Genomic DNA, 21,247 nt, shown 5'->3' with positions numbered 1-21,247 from the left:
CTTCTAAATATTCTTTTTCTGTCTGTAACATTTATTCTGGGCAGCATACTCTTAGTACCTCTGTACCCTCCCTGTATACAATACATGTGTTCAAAAAATAGGGATGATTTTTTTTTAAACACAGTATCGAATTTTCGTAGTTAAACTGGAGCTCTCATATAAAATCAAACTGTATTATTCTTTCTTTTCTCGTTTGTTTTAATCAGCTGCCTTAGTGTGAAGCAAAGTGAAAGGTTTGTGTGCTTAAATTAAAAGAGAGCAAATGACAGGTGGCTCCGTGGTATTCAGTCTGGAAATAGTGACGTGGATGAGGTGAATTTGTGACTGACAAGTTGTGATGAGAGAAACTGGTCAATGCGGTTTAAGCACCTCCATTTCTGCAAGTCAAATCCTCGCAGGCTGCCACCTCGTCTTTTGTGGCTCTGGTCTCAGGTTATGAATATTTCATGATGAGCATCTGACACCATGCCCAGAAAGATATTCCTTCTTTTTTTTTTTTCTCTAAGATGCCCTGAGGTTCAAGTGTGTCATAGAGGTGTGAAGTCACCCTGTGGTCCGCAGGCAACGGATAGGATTTATAATGCCACAATCAGGTGGATTAATTTTTTTCCCTCTTGACTACAGCGGTGGGAGATTCTCCCCTCGTTCAGCTGTTCGACCACTGTGCCGTCCGCAGTTTGTTGACATTCCTTAAATGCACTGTCTGAGGTGTTCTGTAAAGGGGAGAGAAGTAATTTCAATCAGTTCAGAGGGCAGCCTGTGTCTTTTCAAACTGTGACCAGTTTCCCTGTCTGATTATTGTTGAGTAGCAATGACTTGGCAGTGTGGGAGTCTCCTTGGACTAGCTCTGTATTAAATTGTTGATCCAGGTTTTGCTTTGTGTTCTAGCTTCATCAGAAACCGTTTGAGTTAAAATATTATGCTTTACAGTTTATATCCGCTGGCTTTCTTACTTATTTCTCAATAAGTAACTATTTTAGGATTTTACAATTACTTATTTATTCAACATTATCACCACTTTGTAATTCAATGTAAACCAAGGTTTAAAATTGACAAAACAGTTCAAACTTAGCATACATCAGCAAAACCTCCTTTCACTGAAAACCCAAAACTGAGTAAAGCTGAAAATTAAAAACTTTGATATTGAAAAATAGAGTTGGTCCTGGCTTCCAAGCACTTCCCTAAAGTTTTAAGTTTGTTGGTTTGTGTGTGCTGTAAGGGGAAATCCATCAGTGTGTTTAACATTTTAAGATTAAATGTTAAACTAACCAAGGATCAAAAAATCCATACAAATTTTAGGGATTTTTATTTTTAAAAAATGAAAACTGTACAATTTCACTTCCACGTAACAACACTACTTTGTCTTGGTGTGCTCCATGAAATCCCAATGAAGCACATTGACGTTTGTGGTTCTGACAAGAAAAAAATTGCAGGTCATTATGTGTGCTTGGTTTTTCCCAGGACACTTTACATGGGCGCTGCATGTGTTTTTACTGAGGCATACCAGGAAGTTTTCACCAGGGAAAGAGTAACCCACACAGAGGAAATGTTATCAGGTAAACCCAGTGGGCTGGTCCTGAAGGTTTGTCTAAAGCTGTCTGCCAGAAAAGGATGTTGATCAACATATTGCATTAAAATGACAAAGACTCAAAAAAAAAAAAAAAAAAATAGAATCACAAAATAATCCATTAGGTCAGGGAACAGGGTGTGTATGGAGTTAAAACGCAAGCTGTGACAAATCGTTGTGTTCCTTATAAAGTGTGCTGAATTTCCAGTCAGATTTACGGTTTGATAGAGGTGTACTGGAAAAGCAGCGGCTAAAGTTGGGTTTGAGTCCTGACACTGGCTGCATGTTTTCAGCCCTTCTTTCTTTGCCCATTTCCTGTCTGGTGACTGTCAATAAAGGGCACTAGTGCCGGAAGAAATATTTCATATGAAGGTAAAGCTGCATAAAAACCAATACAGTCAAATTTTTTTACACCAACCTTGGTATTATAAATGTAAGCTTTCATAATAAACCACTAGTCAAACAAAACCTAAGTCAAGGGCATTTAGGATAAGCAGCACTACGTAAAACTAAGCGAAAGGCAACATGAAAAGCCATAAGAATGATGTAAAACCAATCATGTTGATATTGGACATTTAACTTAATACCAACTAATTCTTAAACTTCGATTACTTCTTGTTAGTTAGACACACATTTTTTATTAACATTGACTTCTTGTCAATAACAATGACAAGATAATAATGTATATAATAATGATGGTAATAATTCTGCTATAACTATTGTGCTGCAGAAGCCTTACTGGGAAGTGTGATACTTAGTGAAAGCTAATATTTTGTGTGTTTTAAAATTTAATTTCCTGAAATGGAGCTTTTGTTATTCACCGTATTTCAAGAACAGATTGCTTTAACTCTCATTTACCTGAGCAAAATTAAACTCTGCTTCAGCTGTGTGTATCTTCCAATCCTAACCTAAATATTATGTTGATTTACTCTAAATATGCAGAGATTTGCGTGTGGACCCTCCAAGTTTTAGGACTCCCACACAGATGCTAAGAAATCTGCTCTAAACAAGACGACCCGCTCCTACTTTGCATTTCAATTTAACATTTCAGAGAACTGGCAGCATGTTGCCTCGCTTAGCCCTCGCTTCGTTACACCCACATGGTTTGTCGATGTGCTGGCTGACGACTTTCGCTGTTCAAAGAGCTGCGACTTGGCTGGGAGATTGGGGATTTCCAGACCGGATCCCTCAGGTAGCCAAACTGCTCCTCCCTTACGCCTGTCCTAGAACACCTTTCTTCCTTCCTGCTCACGCTGCCCTAATCTCCTGTCTTGGAAAGACCTCCACACTCTATTTTATTTACAAAAATACTTTAATTTACAGGTGATGCTTTGATTTCTTCCAGCCTCCATTCATATGGGTCTGAATTTTAGGTAACTAATTAAATTATCTGGAATAATGCTGCAATTTATTTTAAAATATTTGTAGCACAAATATCTTTTAAACAACCGAGGTTGGATGTTACCTACATGAAGGATATTTCTACTTAATGTTGGAAATTGACTCCAAATCCCCAAATCTTTCCCCCAGAAAAACTGCCACAGAGACCTTTCACCTGTAATTGTTCCTGTAGAAAACCTACAAAAATCAAACACATTTTTTTTCTCCTTTCCTTCTCAAAGTGAAAGTCTTTTAACCAGCTGCAGCCTTAATCAGAGCTACATATTTTTATCCATTTCTACGCTTCTCTGCAGATTTTTTGCATAGTAGAAAAACTCACTTTTATGTTGAAAAACTTAAGATGCATTTTATTTATTGTAAAGTGTGTTGGGTATGTATGTGTGGCTTATCCAGACTATTTTGTCGTACATTATATTTATATGCAATGATGCAAAAGGGAAAAAAGAGACATTCTGACCCCTACATTTGCTCTGCTGCCAACCAGTGGTTAAATATGTAATTTCATTATATATATATATATATATATATATATATATATACTTGCTCTCTCACAAGTTAGAGCAATTGATTCAAGATCTAACAATAGTTTAAAGGGGATAGTTTGGAGTTTGGGAGAGAAAGAAAGGAGGGGAGAACAAAAAGTTTTCAGTAGATGTTTCAGAGTATCAAAAAACACCTTAACAGATTATGTTCAGTACCTTAGGAGGGTTTGGATCTTATTGTATCACCTCTCAAGGAACCTGCATTGGTCTCTAGACTTGTGATTCTATCTTCAAGCTTGGCTGGCGGAAAAAAAAAATCTTCAGCACAACAGTTTCAACAGAAACGATGGTCACTTGGTAGCAGGGTGCAGCTGCTTGTGCAGCCCAGATTGATGGATGCAAATTTTTTCTGGTAAAAATTAAGATCAGGAAGAAATCAAAATCCCATTTTTAAATATTCTAAAAACCTCATTCTAATTTGGTATTTCAATAAACCATTTGTAAAATATTTTTGTTTGTGCATCATAAGAAGCATAGTATTACTAAACAACTTCTGATGGTTGAGAAATATTAAAGGCCTTTAAAAATACTGTTTAAGGTAAGGTAACGTTTTTCAGTACAGTTTAAAAGTTACATTCACACATAACAACATACCACAGTTACTAAGCATTTTTCAGTGTTATATGGGACTTCTTTGTGAATATAAGTAGAGCAGAAACGACTCAGGCTTTGTTACTGGGCAAATATTGTGTAAATGGGCGTGCGTGGGCGTGTGTGTGTGAAGTTTGGTGTTTACATACACTGCCTCTCATATGTGTTTTATATTTGCACAGAAGGTTTAGCATAAGAAGAAAGTTAGCGGAGTAGTGGAGTTACTTTTTCTACTTTGTTGTCACCAGAGAGAGATGGGGATCTTGGTTTGAAAACTGAAAGGCACACACATCCCATCTGTTCTTTTGTTACTGACTGACTCTTAAGGAATAAAAATACAACTGAAATGAATAGATGAATAGAAAAATATTTAAAAATTGTAATATTTGAAATGCATGTATTCTTTACCTATTTTGCACTAGTACTAAATGATTAATACAAGACTCTCAACAGTTGTTGCTAATTATGAAAAAGATGTCTAAAAATGTCTGAAAATGTGTTTTTTATCCTTTTTTCCAGCTCAGTTTCCCAGTTTAAATCACAATTCTTGTTGAAATAATCGTTTTTTATTATTATTATCGTGGGCTTGTTTAGCTAAGTGGTTATTTTTTCATAGCAATATCCCAATTTATACAGGTAAATGTACATAGATGTGACTTGAATATCATGTTCTCTTTTCTTTTCCACTTTGAAAAGTACTATGAAAAATGGGCCTATAATATACAGACAGAAAGTCATGGATTTCTAATTAAAAGTTCTGTACAGTGAAGTGTAAATGACAAAAATCCTCCAGTTACATTTGTCAATCAACGAATAAATGTTAACTACTGAACTGCTGATTTAGTAAAAATCCTCTCAATAGATTGTTGTCCTCGCTGAATAAATGTAGCGAGATTGACGGTTTGATTTTTTTGTGTGGGATTATTCTAGTAAAGTAGAAGATAATTTCATTTTTGGGTCTTTTTATACCTTTTTCCTGGGGATGTCAAAAAATTTTGAGGGGAGTGTGATATTCAACTGAGGAAAGTTCATCAATAATGTTATGTTAAGCTACACAATTAATGTAATAGCTAAACACTAGATATAACCAAATTACCTATTTATTTTTAAGGTAAATAATGGAATTGCAGAGCATATTCTCTACAACTGCATATTAATATGCATATTCATAGATAATTATAACAGAAACTGCATACAATTTGAATGTAGTAATAAGAACAAATATATGCCATATTATTTTCACCAATCTTCACCAATACAAAACTCTAACAAAACTCTTAAAGGTCATGTATATCTTTTGTAAAGGATCTGTTTACATCCTCATTTGTTAATTATCCTGTTGATGTCTAAGTTTTAGGGCTTTTTTGAGTTGTACTGGTTGGTGTCTGCATGCATTTTGTCCTCTCTTATCTCTGGCTTTAAACCTGTTCTCCTAACTGTGGTGTATCTGACTCAGCGGGGGTTCTGCCATTGCCAGCAACTGACACATTTCTGCTGTGACATTACTTATTGTGGTTCAGCTGCTTTCTTTCTTAGCTTGGATTTCAGGACTTTTTTAAACAAAGTATTCTCTCTCTATCTGGCTCGTAAAGAGTCATTTTTCAGTTCAGGCTCAGAAATACCGGGTCCATTCCATTTCATTGCCCACTTAATGCAAAGCCACTCCTATTGCGGGCTAGCGAAATATACGTCCTACAGGAATAGTGCGCTGTAATTACATTCCCTCCCATTACCGTACAGAGGCTGCGAGTCACACTGATCTCAGCCTCCAGCAGCACTTTGCCATATGGTCTGTCGGCGCTTCGCGGGCGATATTTGGCGAGACTCTTACTAAAGGTCAAATATCAAGTCAGGGGACTGTGCCGAAATTGCATCTAGGCTAATTGCTCTCTCGTTCACTGCCTCCTCGTTTATCTGCTGCCCCCTCTCTCTCTCTTTCTCTGCCGCTGAAGTAAGTAATCTGCTTTAGGATGGTTCTGAGATGGAGATGGATTTGGGTTTTCCTTCATTGCCCCTCAGCCTAATCTCCCCCCTGTGACCACCCCTCCTCCCCCAGCCATAGCTCTTAAGCACACCATCATAAGCCATTCCTCCCACCATCCATAAATGCCTAGTCAGCAAAAATCACCCAAATTCCTCATTACTCACAAACATCCGCAGTACACTTAGCTAGATTTGCTTGAAAGGATGGCTTGTTCAAGGCTAGGCGTTGCATTGTAGCCACATCATGGTACCGAGGCGTAATAAGGACACTTATAGATCTCTTATCAGCGGACATCTACACATTGACTGTGTTCACTTGGGATGCACAGATGTGAATGGGATGTGAATAAAGACAATGTTTGTTTCCAAGGAGTCGGGCTGCCTTGAAATGTTTCTCAGCAGTTCTGGAGCTTTTTCAGTGGAATTGAGCCACCTAATGCTGACGGACCAAAGAGGAAAATGGAACAAACCTGTGTTGTGTCTGCGCAACAGACGACTTAGCAAAGAACCTATCTTTAGGCAGTTCCTTATTATAAACATTACTTGTCACAGAGGTATAATTTCTTCCCTCTCTGCATTTAATCTATGAAAAACTCAGAAGACCACAGACGGCAGACATAAAATAGCATCTTAGTTCCAACAAAAAGTATCCTGAAAAGCTCTTAGATGAAAACATGGCAAACTGTAAATAGTTAATATTGCTGGTTTCTGCATGAATATTTTTAAGGTCCTGACTTTCAGATACTTTTAATCTATGGTAGTTAGATTATTACAGCCCACTTTGCACTTGGCCACTTTCTCTTCAAGTACTAATTGCAAAGATGCTGTGATGGTCAGATTGGAGAAAAACAATTGTGAAAAATCAACCAAAGTCCAAATAGATTGTTTTTATTTGGACTTTGGTTGATTTTTCATAAGCAATCAAAGATAAGAAAGCTTTGACAGTTTTGTGTTATGACCACCTTAGAAGATTACAAGATAGTCTGGCTCCTTGGAACCAAAACATGTTGAAATAATGGGAGGTTTAAACATTTTTCACTGTATTTCATCCAAGTAGGACTGCAATGTAGAGGACAGAGTAGTGTGGTGTTGCCGCTCCTGCAGCTGTTGCTCATAGCCTAAGAGAAGCATGCCTGAGCAAGGGGCTGCAGGCTGGTAACCAGAGATGATACCCTGACTAATTTAGACCTCATAGTGGGCTGTTCACCTTGTTTTGCTCTACAATGTGAGGAGCATATCTAGCACTTGAAAACTACTACTAACTTTGGTGAGTGTTGATTATGCATTTCTGTTTTTTGGTCTGTGTTTGAGAATCAGAATAACAAATAAATGATGAATGAAATAAAAACATTACTATACCAGTAATAATAGATTTTTTTCATCTGGAACAAAAGAAATTAGACAATGTTATGCATCTCTTATTTATTTTTTACATTAATGTGAGGGCTGTGATGAGACAGTGTTGCAGTGAAATGGTACAATATTTAAATAAGTGTGAATGATTAGCTGGAGCCTCAGATATGAAGGGATGTATATCTTTAAAACTTGCAGCTACAAATCATAATAGTTAACACTTTACTCTTCAGTGTTGACAGTTTGCTCACAGTGCTTGTTACTAAAGCACTGCTGTCCAACGATGATGCTACACTTAGCATTTGCTTCACATATGTCCGTATTGATTCTACACTAAAAGGCCATTTCACAGAATTTGTTGTGCTTGAGCTGCATTTCATCCTCTCTCGTTTAAACCCTAACATGCTGAGAGATAATAAAAAGCATAGCTTTAAATAACAAACTTGAATTTGGCTTTGTGACTGTTTAGTCACTGTAAAACAAGATAGATTTGACCTCTTGTTGGAAGAAAAAAAACAGACAGACAGAAAGGGGGCTTTAGCAAGAAAACAGACGTGTGGTAATTCTACACTCAAACAGATTCCTTAAATAATATATCATATAAATGAAATCATTTTCTATTTATGAACACATAAAGGAACCAAATTCAATATTTTTTCTGGCACTAGGGCAACCTTAAAAGCTTAATTGTAACCACCTCCACTACATTATTGTCAGACAAATATTGTCTATCATGCCGTTTATCAAGTTGGATGCTCTGTCAGATTCTTACTAAATGGCATGAAGGTGTGTTATTTTTTCTCAAGGTGTATCATAAAAATTGTCTTATCATCCCATGCTTATCTAATACAATACAGTTTTTAGTTTAGATTTTTGATAGTGCCCTGTGATTTAGAATTGTTGTAGATTAGGTGACTTCCAAGCTAAGCTATTACACCCTAAAAATTTGCCAGGATGTTGCTAATGTAGATTGTACAGCAAAAACAAATAAAAAATGCTCTGTTAAAAAAATCTTCAAGTTTTATTAATGAAAAACAAGTAAAAATTATTTAACTGATAAAAAAAAATGTCTCTTTGAATCACTTTTGCAGGTAACAAACTGAAAAAATATTTTCATGTTAATACAATCAACTTACAAATGTACAATTGTTTTTGTGGAGGTCATTCAGTGATTTTTAGCAACTTTTTTCATAATTGAAACTGCTTCCCTTACTGAATAGCTTCCTTTAAACTGTTTGTCAAAGGCCTGAATTTACTACCAAAGCAGAGTCTGTCAGTGCTTTGGTGTGATGCTGCATTTTGGCCACCGTCACGTGAACGCCTAGATGAGTCCCACCGCGAAGGCGGCCTTGGAGAAGAGCCTCTCATAAATGGCCTTCGGGTGGCTGGGATACCAGTGACAAGGCTCCAGATGAGATTTCAACCCCCTCCCACCAGCACCGGTGAGCTCTCCAGGTGATGGATTGCGATACCTTCCACATTTGAGCTCGGCAACGCCCCAATATTTTTGCAGAATAAAGTGACAGGATATGTAAAACACATCAGTTAAGGGTGACTGCACCCCAGAGCCCCTCCCAGCAGCACCACTACCGCTCGATCAGCGCTGGAGGTCGGTCGTGAATGATTGGCTTGCTATCATAGTCCTCCCCGACTGACTGATGAAACAAATTAATTCTTGTCTCTTCCCAGTTTTCTGCTGTAAAAACAAGTTGAAATCAATAAAAGCATGGTGTCATTTGACCACTCTGGAATGATTGCAGACTGAACTTTCAGTGCCAATGACTAAGAAGTGTCGAACAATCTGCGTGTGTGTGACAGTGGTGATTATTTTTATTTTGGTTGCAGCCTGTCAGGCGACTGTGGTCATAAAAACTGGGCTCTTTCCCAGTGTGGAGTCTAATAAATAATGGACATTGTCACAGTAATGTATGGGCCATGAGTTATAATGAGCATTTGGGAACACATTGGCTCACTCCCGCTGGCTCCTATTCAACCTGCTTAATGTTACTCACTGAAATTCCTTTCCTCCCTTCTGCAGCTCCCAAATCTCTATATTATCTTCCACTTTTATTTAGATTGTTGACAAATTATTACAGTGTAAGCATTTGCAAGAAATCTTGAGAGTAAAAATATTGTACTGTCTTCGTATTTATGCAAACATTTTTCACAAAAACTGCTTCAATTTCAAACAAAAAAAAAAATTAAACTTACTTCTGCTGCTGCTTAAATGATATATTGATTACTACAACTATACCAATGAATTTATTGCGCAGAATTCTCTAGATTCTTGCCTTTCTAAATGTTTCTAGAGTCACACCAGAGTAACAAACTGCTGTTGGATGGTAATTTCGTTAGACTACCTGTTCCAGTAACCAGCCTGCAGGCAGCCGCTTCACACATGAGCCACTTCTAGCTTAATCTAGCTCCTGTACTTTCTGCACTCAGTATTACAAATATTTGTAAGTGTCTTTATTTCTGCCCTCTGACTGGACGTAAGCAGTCAGCTGGCAACAACAACAGTTTGTTTGTTGGTATAATTTTGAGAATGTTGATTCTTTATTGATTGTTCCCATTGTCTCTTTGTATGTACTCCTTTTTCTGTATGTTTCCATCTTTTTCCTCCCTTTGTAATCTTGAAGCATGTAAATGACCTAAATCATGTTGCCAAGGCCCTGCACAATTATATTTAGTCCATTACAATGCCTGGGAGTACATTTAGGGGAGGTAAGGGGCTCAGTTCCAGGGGTCTGGATTTATCCTGGCTTTGAATATAAGCATAAAATTCCTAAAATGTCTTTAAACCATAGGAAAGGTAATGAGAGAAATGATAACCGTTTGAAACTATAACTTTATAACTCCTTTATATAGCATAGCACCTTGAAACAAAAAGCTAAATGGGGATAAGAGAATTATATTGGAACTTCTTGTAACCTTTTATTGTACCCTGTTCATCAGTTATGGGCATTTCCACTTTATGATCCAACTGTCGGCCAACCACATAAATGACTTCTACTTTCAATTAAAATCAGACCAATTCATTTATTATTATTATTATTATTATTATTTATTTTATTTTTTTTCATAATAGTTATGGCTAAAAAGCTAAATGCTGTCTCTCCAAATGTTGTTGAAATGTGTACCCACTGGGTGTTGGGGAGAGAAAATAAATTATGCAAAATTGACTTTTTTGAGCTTTATAGAATGTTATAATGTCATTTCCCATCAGACACAAATCATTGCTTTAACCAGTGATTTGATTGACAAACCCTTGAGTCTACCATTCTAATTAATACAAATAAAAAAGTTTTTTGGTGGCTAATGTGCAACATCAAGTATCAAGAAAATGATGTTTGGATTTGATTTTTTTTTTTAGGGACAAAGAAAAGAAAAGCGCAGCCTATTTCCACAATGCTCCTCTTTGGAGATTCAGTCCTGAGCCAAGCACCTCACAGATCACCCCTTCCCCACATAGCTCCACCAGACTAGTGGCTGCAGAAATTAGCAAACCTCAGGAGGAAGTGTTGAGTTTATTATTCAAACTACAACATTCCTGTGAACGGTTGTAAACATCAATCTACAACATGGAGAAGCATTGTTCTGAGAGAGGATTGTTGGGAAGAGCAGGAGCTTCTTAAAGACACACAGGGCAATTTCAGGGTGTTAGGTACAACTACGAGGTGCAGTGAAAATTTCTTTTAAGAAAAATGTGCTACCTCTCTACCTGGCCCTATTTGTACCCTGGCAGTCTGATTTGGCTCTGGTCCCTGCTCTCAAAACAAAAGGGCAAAATGGTCCCAGAATTTTACCCTGAATCCTGGAAAAGCTTCTCGCTATGGAAATGCACCTTTTATAGCTGGGAAAGAAATAGAAAATTCATCAGCAATTACAGGAAATTAAAAGTTTCATGATGTTATGCCTGCCTGTGTGTATGCCCTGTACTGTAGAAGGGAGGGAGGGAAGGCGGGAGGGGAGGCAGTGAAGGGGCCTTTGTGACAAGGCTGGCTGAGGGTTAGTGCCAGACATGTCTCAAGAGAAACCGGGGCACATTTGCAATCACCCTGAGTTCAAAAGGGTAATTTATTCACAGTCTGTGGTTAAAGTAGCGCTGCTCAAAATGCCAGTGGGATTGTGCTGGGAAGCAGAGCAGTTGAAACACATTATATTCATTTTTCTCTTGCTCCCCCTCTCTTTCTCTCTCTCCTTTTCTTTTCTTTTTCCCTCATGGCCCTCCACATCTCTCGCTGTTGTTTCTCTGAGCCCTGTGTGGCATCTTTTAACACACGCTGGCGAACATATTTCACTTTTACACTCATCCGCATTGACGTCCAGGCGCTGATTGAATTTTGAGGCGCTGCGGCGTCTGCCATTATCATCCTCATCGTCTTGAGTGGTTTATCTCTGGCCCCGGCGCAGAGTGACGCCAAGGCTGCAGGGGATAAGAAGAGCGGGGCTTCGGTGGGCTGGGAGGTTGAGGACATTTCATGCATTTTTATTGTTTGTGTGGATAGAAAACAGTTTGGACCTGACTCACAGGTTGGATCCTTAAGATTGCGTTTGAAGGCTTAAGTCCCCAGCAGATATGAGCACCATTTTAGTGTTTTTTTGACTTTGCTTATGATTCAAATCTTCCGTACGAGCCAATAATGTCTCTCCACCACCTTGCCCAAATCAGCTGACAACATGTCTGCAACATTAACGGCACCTGCCAGGTTTGGTTAGGATCACAGGGCGTCTTGGCAGCCCAAAGACCTCACACTGCCTCACCAGAATCAGCGGAGAATTATTCCACCACATGTCAGTTTTACTGTGCTGTTATCACCCAGAGCCACCGGCAGACACTTTAGGATACCCTGCCTACTGTGGCGATGTGGTGGGGTTAATTCGAGGTCTAGTGAAATTCTTCCGTCTCCTGGAGTCAGTTTGCCACTTTTTCTTGTGTGCATTTACAGCCTGTGCAGGAAATTGTCTCGTGTTCCTTTGTGTGTCGTTGCAGCCGGGTTGTTTTGTATGCTTTCCTGCAGAGGCAGCGTCATTAACATAAGGCGCAGCCGCTGCTTCAGAGTCTTGATTTGAGGTAAAACCTTGGCATTGCTCCCGTGTCCCAGGTAACACGGTCAGCGCTTCCCTTCTCCTCAAGCGTTCAATTTCTCTCTTTTTCTCTAGCTTTCCTATCCCGTCTTTCCATCACCCTCCCCTCTTCCTTCCTCCCTTTCTACCAGCTGATGGAGTGATTTTGAAGGTGGGGGAGCAGACAACGCAGAGCCGGTGCTAATTGAGCCTTCTTTGTGCCTGGTCACTGCCGTGTGCTGAGGAGAGATGGCCTGGGAGTGAATCCAAGCAGCACTCAAGAGCCCCACTGGATCGATAACGCGGGGAACTTAACAAAACAGAGACATGCCGAGTGCCCGGATCAGGGTCATTATTGTCTCTGGTGAGCCGCACTTCCACCAGGGATTGATCAATGTGAGAATATGGATCAAGATAAACATTCTCGGCTCGCCTCACTCTCTGCTTTGCTTCAGCTCCCCAGGCATTACAATGCTGACAGAAATGGGTTTAAGCCTTTAAAGTGCCCCTGCAGATCCACCATGGAAGGTGCAGATGTCCTCCACATTAGTCAGGTTTGCTCTCTTCAGAGTAGCCTTGATAGGAAAAATTACAATACAGATGGACTAAAAATTTTACAAATTACAGAGTCTATCTAGTTTTAATTTTGAGAAATGTGTCAGCTGAGAAGTTTTTATATTAACCTAATAATTTCCTATTTACACATTTCTCATTGTTTTACCAGTGCAAGATAAAATATTCTATATGTCCAGGCAGGCAGGGAGACAGACTATTCAGCTTGCATATTGGCTGTCTGGTGTTCTGGTAGAGCCGTACTGATTTATTAAAGTCTAAAAAGGTCATGGAAAGTTGTTAAGATATTCAACAGGCTAAACTTGTCTTAGTTATTTTTTATCATACAAAAGACTGTGTTATGTTCTGTTCTTTATAGTATATGAAATAGGCTAAAAATGTAAGTTAGTTTTTGATTCAGATGTGATCATTTTGCAGTTATTAAACAGAAAACAAATTACGTAAACTCAAGTTTGCATAAGTTAATTACAAGAAAATAACAGTTAGTCCTACGGGTATAACAATACATCCAGCTCGTGATTTAATATAATACACAATATAGGGTCCATCAGGATAAAACAAGATTTTAACAATATTTTTTGAAAATAAAAATAAAAAAAATCCTTTTCTCATTAATTTTACTAATTAGGTCTACAAGTTCTATTTTACTGAACCCATGAGTGTATAATTATATAGTTTAGATTTTTTCTTTGGTCTTATAACTAAAGATGATAAATGTACTGTTGAGGCACTATAAAAAACTGAGAAATAGCCCTTTAGTGTATATCCAATAGGAATCTAAACTGGTAACTTCAGCATTGCTAGCAGCTATGTACGGTGGCCCAGAGGTGCAAACAACTTCAGCAAATTGAAAGCACAATTACAAATTGCAAAAGCACTACAACATTAACGAAACGGAAAGGGTATGTCCCAGTTGGAGACCTAAGAAATCGCTGATTGGACAATAGGCATGAATATGTATTCAAAGAGTCCTATTACATCACCGCCATCTTGACAGTGGCAGTGGAGAAAACGTGCTGCGTGGACAAGTTTCAACGGTTTTACTGTACAAAGTGGACCCACTGCCTTTACATAAGGTTTTTTAATTCATATCTTGAAATAGCAAATGCACATTGAATTATGGAACTGTGTTAATATGTTCATGAATACATCACTGTAAAGGTATGTGTGTGTTCATCAATAAAAACGATTTATCAGAATCAGCTGTATCAAATGTAACTATTGTGCCCCAAAACAATTAAATCACATCAAAAAGTTTGAAACATCCTTTGTTTTTGTTTTTTGTTTTCATTCCTATATATAATAATGTGTGAGAGATTGTGTCAGTGGCATTCATTAACTTGAAATACTTTGCAGAATGGCACTTTGTGAAGTTCGGTCCATTTACTTGTATTAGCTTGCTGGTAGATAAACCACTTTCAATATGGCGGACGCTATAACGTATCGCAACAACGGGTCGACCCGCTCATGCGATAACTTCCGGTTCAAAAGCACTGTCGTCCAATCAGCGATCTCTCAGGTCTCCAACTGGGACATACCCTTTCCATTTTGTTAATGTTGTAGTGCTTTCGTGATTTGTAATTGTGCTTTCAATTTGCTGAAGTGATTTGCACCTCAGGGCCACCGTACAGCTAACAGTACACAGTACTTTTAAAATACTTCCAAATTATTTGTATTGTCTACCATTCTACATAAAATGTAAAGACATTGTTATCAATCCAAAATTTAACTCTAAAGTGAAGTTGACTTCAGCATTGTTAACGGCTTACCACTCATTGTATGTTCACTGTTATGATTGTCTGGAACAAATTGTTCAGAACTTTCTCAATATGTCAGTGTTTATTTTTAGAGAAAGTGCAAAGCTCTGTTTCGCACTAAATATCTTTCATATTCTAAGATATTTAAGTTTTAATATTTGTAATGTTTTTACTGTTTACAGAAACCGTCTCTGTGGTGGCTGGTGTTTTAACAAATAGTGCACTGTAACACAAACCTGAAGTAAAATATTACTTTGTGTCCAGGATGTGTGGGGTCTGCAAAGATGTTAGCTGCCATTTTCCTGTCCCTACACCCTTAGTCCTGGATGGAGGGAATGTGAGCCCTTATGATCCTCTCCACAGACCTAATGTTTGTTGTAGTTTGGACTTGTCCTGCTTTGTGGATGAGCCACACAGTGAAGGATAAACACAGGACAGACTGAACAATGGTAGTGTAGATGATGACCATTGGCTCTTGGGGAAGGTTGTACATCTTGAGTTGTCTACACACATAGAATAGAGTGTCTAAGTTTGAGGGCTCAAGTCCCAAGAAAGGGTGGTTGCTATGAAATGGAAATGATCAATAGTAGTAGTGTTGAGAATGGTGATGGGAGGAAGTCCACTGTCATCTCTATGGTCTTTAGTGGGTTTAGCTCTGGGTGGTTCTGACAGCACCAGTGAACCATCACTGTCCTGGAGAGGACCAGTAACAATGGTGTCAAATGCAAATTTTAAGAGTTACATCCTGAGTAATTTATGTAAATAGAGAACAGGAAAAGCTAGAGAAAACTGCTGGGGTGTGCCAGTGTTATTGGCTCTTGTTTGAGATAAGATGCTTTTCACCTGTTGCTGCTGGTCAGTTAGGAAGCTGATGATCTACTGACAGTCACTGTGAACTGGATTAGCTTTGGGTGGAGGATGTTTGGGTTGGTGGTGTTGAAGGCTGATCTGAAATATAACAGTAATCCTACATTATAACGTTATGCAACATGCGGTGAAATAAAGATGAAAAAGATAAATAATGAAGGCATAGGAATGTTTCTTTGGGAAACCACATTTTTTCAACAGACTACTGAAAATGCTTCCCCTCAAAAGCTTAAAAAGTGATAAAAGTTTCTTCAGTGTAACTGACTGTTGTTAGCTAGCTGGTGTTGTCAAAAGAGCAGTCTTAGATTGGTCCTTCAACACTACAGAGCAAGAACTCAACTACTTCCTTTCCTTCTTCAGTACAAGAGTCAGTACACAGTCCAGCTCAAATAACTTGTTTTAAAATAACAGACATACAATACAGTAGCATCTTAATAATAGCTTGAACTCCCTTAAATACATAAAATCACTCATTGCCAGCAAATTCAGAGCGGTTCTGGAGACGGAACTTTTTTTGCAGAGAAATATTGTTTCAATATCTCGACATCTTGTGTCACAAGATCTTGTTGCCTCCTTACTAAAATGTTAAAGCCACTACAGCATATATTAAACTAGAGTAACAATGCAGCCACATCTCTCTACGGAAGAAAATCTATCCATAAAATATTTTTTCTTTCGTCATACTTTAGAAGATTTCAAAAAATGTCTAGACAGTTCCTTTTATTCATGTCACTGAGACATCCTTTCTGTTATTCTGCCTCTGTAAAAAACAAGCAAAATTCACATAGTAATTTATTAAACTGCATAGAAAGTGACAGATGTAAATGAATAGAGTCACAGTGACATGCAGCAATAATCAGCTCATTGCTATTAGGTTAAAAAAAAAAGAAGAGTAAAAAAGGTCGACATTAGATGTGTGAGAACATCTTGACTGCTTCAAATAAGATGGTGTTTCATTTCCCTCATGGATTTAAATTGGTGACGATGGGCCCCTGCTGCTCTGGGCTCCTCTGTTACTCACTTGGAAGGATAATAATAATTGGTTAATATGTTGTGAATATATGGTAAATGGTTTTTACAGAATGTATGCACTCGAAATATGTGAGGAGCTTTTGTTGTCCATTTGAACAGACAGTTGTAAGTTGTGTCTTGGAAGAACTGCTTTTTAAAGAAACTGACACAGCCGCAGTGTCAGAGTTAAGACTGATCCAGTCTTAACTCTTTCACAAGTAGTGGGATGTGTTACCCAGGATGATTTGTCGGAGGTATCATGATCAGAGAAGATGTGTGCAGACATTATTTTTGCTGTTGCTCCGGTTAATTAATTTTAGGATTTAGTTGCATAGTTGCAGTGCCAATCACAGAAATAAGTAACCTTCTGTTGCAGTAGCTTCTCACTCCATAAGATTTAAGAAAAATGCAGATTGTAATTTGGGTACATTTATTTAGTGGGAAAAATGACTGAATATTAATTAATAAAGTTGTGTCTAACTTAGTTGTTTTGTACAATGACTGGCACTGCTCAAAATTAATCTAAAATGAATCTAAAACTTGCAAGTTTGCTCTATGCAAAGTTACAAGTTTAGGTCACAAATAAAACACTTTCTTTGATCCATTTTAACAAACATTATCTCAGAGGTGTATTTTAGAAGCTGACCTTTGATAATCAGAAATAAAACATATAAGATTCACGTAAACCAAATTTTCCAACATCACAACTTTTAATTTTTTTTGTGTAATAGTAATTTAAGAACTTTGAATACCTTTTAATTTGCAGTCACACATACAGTACAGCTCAAACTGCATTGATTACACTAAAGAGCAGTCTCATCAAACCCTAAATACCAAGCAGAAAACAAACGAGGTTAGCAAGTATGCTTGGTCAACAGCCTGTGAACTCAAGGATAATGCTACAGCCGTCATCAGCCTTTAAGGAGCCACCAATGACACTTGGTATTAAAATGTCAAATTGCCCCTTCCTAAAGCTAAAATGATTTTAGTTGTGATTATGCACCATTTCCCCTCTGTTAACCCTCTTCCCTCACACACTCTCACACATACAAAAAAATATGCTAATTGGTCACGGGGATTGGTAGGAGACTCTGGTATTTCACGTCTCTGACTTCTAAATGAGTTTCAGGACACGCGGCATGGAGGTTTTTAGAGAGAAGGAGGTGGGGCAACTGCTGGTGCGGGCTCAAATTGAAATGATGCTCTGTTCCCCCTCACTGCGGCTCCAGCTCACAGTAATTAAATGCCTCATTGTTGCTCCATGGGAATTTGTATCAAATGTTTCATCCAGCGTAATGATTATTTGGGTGTGGGTGGGACGTGCATGTAATCACCTTGGCTGGCTCTCTGATGGAACACTTGGTGGTCGGGCTTCAAGTGCCTTCAGGGTTTTTACTTTACTCAGACTGTTTCTAATTGTTGAATTAATAAAAAAAACAAACAAAAAAAACTCTGCTTTCAATTGCGTTTGAAATTTCTGAAGGCTTCCTGCTTTTGACCTTCACTTGACCTCAGAGCCCACAAATTAAAACCTCCTTCTTCACATTTTGTCTCTCACAGAGGACGCCGGTAAACAACGGGGAAGCTTTTCGGTGGTTCTTTTAGAAAAATGAGAAGTGGACCTCCATCCAGCAGCAGGAAGACAGGCAGGACTCTTGACTGTCTGCCAGGAGAATTTCATGGACACACAGCACGTAGCGCGGCCCAAACATTTTTGAAGAGGACGCAAGGAGAAAAAGTGGACAGACACAAAGATAAACAAAAACATAATGGTGTTGTTTTAACTCTGTAATTTCCTTTTTTCCTGTGTAATTATTGTACCTTTTGACAGTATCATTATGTATATTTTTGGTGTCTATGAATGTGTTTTCAGTGTCGTGGCTGTAGGTTTTACAGCCAGCCCTGTGTAAAGAACTCAAACAGACAATCATACAAACACACTGAATCTGACAAAACGAAGAGGCCACAAGAATCAATTATCAAACAAACACCTGTCACTCTGGAGCAATAACTGAGCCTATTGATCATTCCTCATATTCACATTTCAGTAACATTTATTCCCCAAACTGAGTCATATTCTAGGATTGTCTTTTAACTCTGTTTACACTCTAAAAACTGCTGGGTTAAAAAACAACACTAAATTCAGATTATTTTGCTAACACAGTCTTGGGTTAAACACGGAGTGATCTAAACTTTGGTTGATTTAACAAAATAGGGTGTCTCCAGTGACTTTACACTGGAGTAGGTTTTTAACTGAAAAGATTGGTTAAAATGACAAATGTTTCAACGATAACAAAGAGGGGGTTGAAATGATAAATTATAACCTGGATATACAGTACATCCTTCATTAAAAATGATCAGATGAGGAGTATCAATCTTGTGGAAAAAAAATATTTGGCAAATGTTATTTACATTTAAAGGAATGTCAAAATTTTTTCATACCAATAACTATTGGGGAAAAATATCAGCATTACAGCAATCAGCTCACTCTTGTAATTGCTGACCAGCTTTTTGCACATTTCCAGTGATATCATTGATGACGAGCGCCAAGTGTTTGAAAAGGTCTCCTTACGATAACCCTAATCTTTAGCTCCCTCCACAGGTTTTTGATGAGATTCGAATCAGGGGATTGGCTGGGCCATTTCAAAATGTTAGTTTTGCTTCCAGCCAGAAGAAATATATTCAGAAAAGCAAAAGAAAAAAAAAAACTTTTTGTGTTATTTTAAGACTTGCTTAATCCACCAGGGGTGCAACTACTGTTGGATAACTTTATATAAACAGTATAAAAAGGACCTCTCCATTCGATTTTATGATGAGGTCTTTGGTCAAAGTGGGTGTGTTGAACATACCCATTAGCTTGAGCTAACTACTTAGCAACGAACAGGCTAAATGTGTGCCAAGTAAAAAACCAAATCTATATGGGACACTTTTTTCCTCAGTACATAATTGCTTAAAACTCAAAAATTAAACTGAACGGTAGAGTATCATATATGAAATAAATATGTTAAATCAAGATAAATAATAAAAGCAGTTTACCTATTTAATTTCACTTTTTGACCAACTGATTGGCCAAAGTGCAGTCTTAGCAGCTAAAGGGCTAGCATTGCATTTAGTTATCAAGTTTCATCTCCAGTGTTAATCATTAACACAAAGCACTGACATCAACAGTATAATCAGGTTGTCATGGTATGTAAACCTTGACAACAATAATAATATTGACAGTAATAATAATATTGCCTCACTGTTTACATGTATTTACACAAAATAAAATGAAAAGAAAGACATTGTTAGGATCCATGTCACTACAACAATACTGATGAGTGATGACCTTTTAATTTCCAGTTCAGTTTAATTTTTCATTAGCTGAAATCTTTCCAAACAACCAAATTTGTCTTACTTGTAAGCAAATCAAAAGCGTAGTAGCCTTCTGACCAGCAGGGCCCAGCAGCATTCGGGGGAGCAACAGCACTGCGTTACTATACAATCAGTGCCAAAAGGTCTGATCACTGGCACTTTCTTTGGCAAATTATAATGTTCTAGAAATGATACACCTGAAGGTTTTTAGACAATTATTTAATTTTTTTTTTGGATACACTCCTTATATGCTCATATCTAATCTCTTTGCCAGCCTATGAAACTTGGGTCATGATTTCTGATTTTCTAAAACCATTCAACTTTTGTTTCAACAATTGAGTTAAGAAATAACCCAGCAGTTTTTTTGTGTGTGTAATGTTAAAACCACTTATACCAGTGTGAAGGCGGCAGCAGGCATGGGGACTGACTTGTGTGGACACTCTCCAGAACAGGGCACATTGTCCTGCATTAGTGAGCTGCACTTCTAATTGTTAGTATCAGCACCTGATACTTAAATGCTGACAGAAGGTCATATTCCCCTAGATAATTCAACCTTTTATTTCTCACAAAACTACACCAGTTGTTATATCTTTTTGGTACCGTTTTGTTTGGGGTCACTGAAGGTTAATATGAAAGCTGGAAGAAATCCCAGAGAAGTACTGTAAACTACGGTGGAAAATCTGGAATTAAATGCGGAATGGTAGACAGATTTTGCTCTGAAGCTAAAGTATAGTCTGGACTTTTCTTCAGTGGAGTAAAACAGCAGTCCAGTCTACTGCAAAGCGGCATTAAAACATTCCAAAAAACAAAGTTATTCAATAAGTTACTCATTGTCTGAAACCCTATTGTTGCATGTGTAAATGTGTTTTTGGTTTTAAAGATTACTAAGAATTTGTATATTGTTGTTGTGATGCTTTTATGTGTTAAAATAATAAAAAAAAGAGCTTCAGTAAAGAAAAAATATTTATTTGGACGGAAAATATTTGATACACAAGATGGAAATAAAGACAAATTTAATAGATGAGAAGAACAATCATCAAAGATCCTCCGATGGCGGCTTTCTATGCGGCTGGAACGTATCCCCAACAATAACAATCTGAAGGAGACAGTAGAAATGTAACAGCTTTGGTTACCTCCCCAGTCACGTATTCCCTCGAATACTAAAATGTTGCATGAAGACG

General features: G+C 37.8%; 1 protein-coding gene across 1 annotated transcript in view; it reads left to right on the top strand.

Moving 5' to 3' along the window:
* Nucleotides 1-21,015, top strand: part of cxxc4 (CXXC finger 4) — a 37,552-nt gene extending 16,537 nt beyond the window's left edge. Inside the window, exon 3 of the mRNA XM_028016248.1 lies at nucleotides 18,273-21,015. Coding sequence (XP_027872049.1) covers nucleotides 18,273-18,317 — 45 coding nt within the window. The 3' untranslated portion in view covers nucleotides 18,318-21,015. The remainder of the gene's footprint in view (nucleotides 1-18,272) is intronic.
* The last annotated feature ends 232 nt before the right edge of the window (nucleotides 21,016-21,247 follow it).

Source organism: Xiphophorus couchianus, chromosome 5 (genome assembly GCF_001444195.1).
Source record: "Xiphophorus couchianus chromosome 5, X_couchianus-1.0, whole genome shotgun sequence".
Classification (NCBI taxonomy): Eukaryota; Metazoa; Chordata; class Actinopteri; order Cyprinodontiformes; family Poeciliidae; genus Xiphophorus; species Xiphophorus couchianus.
This window is presented reverse-complemented; position numbering and strand designations above follow the sequence as displayed.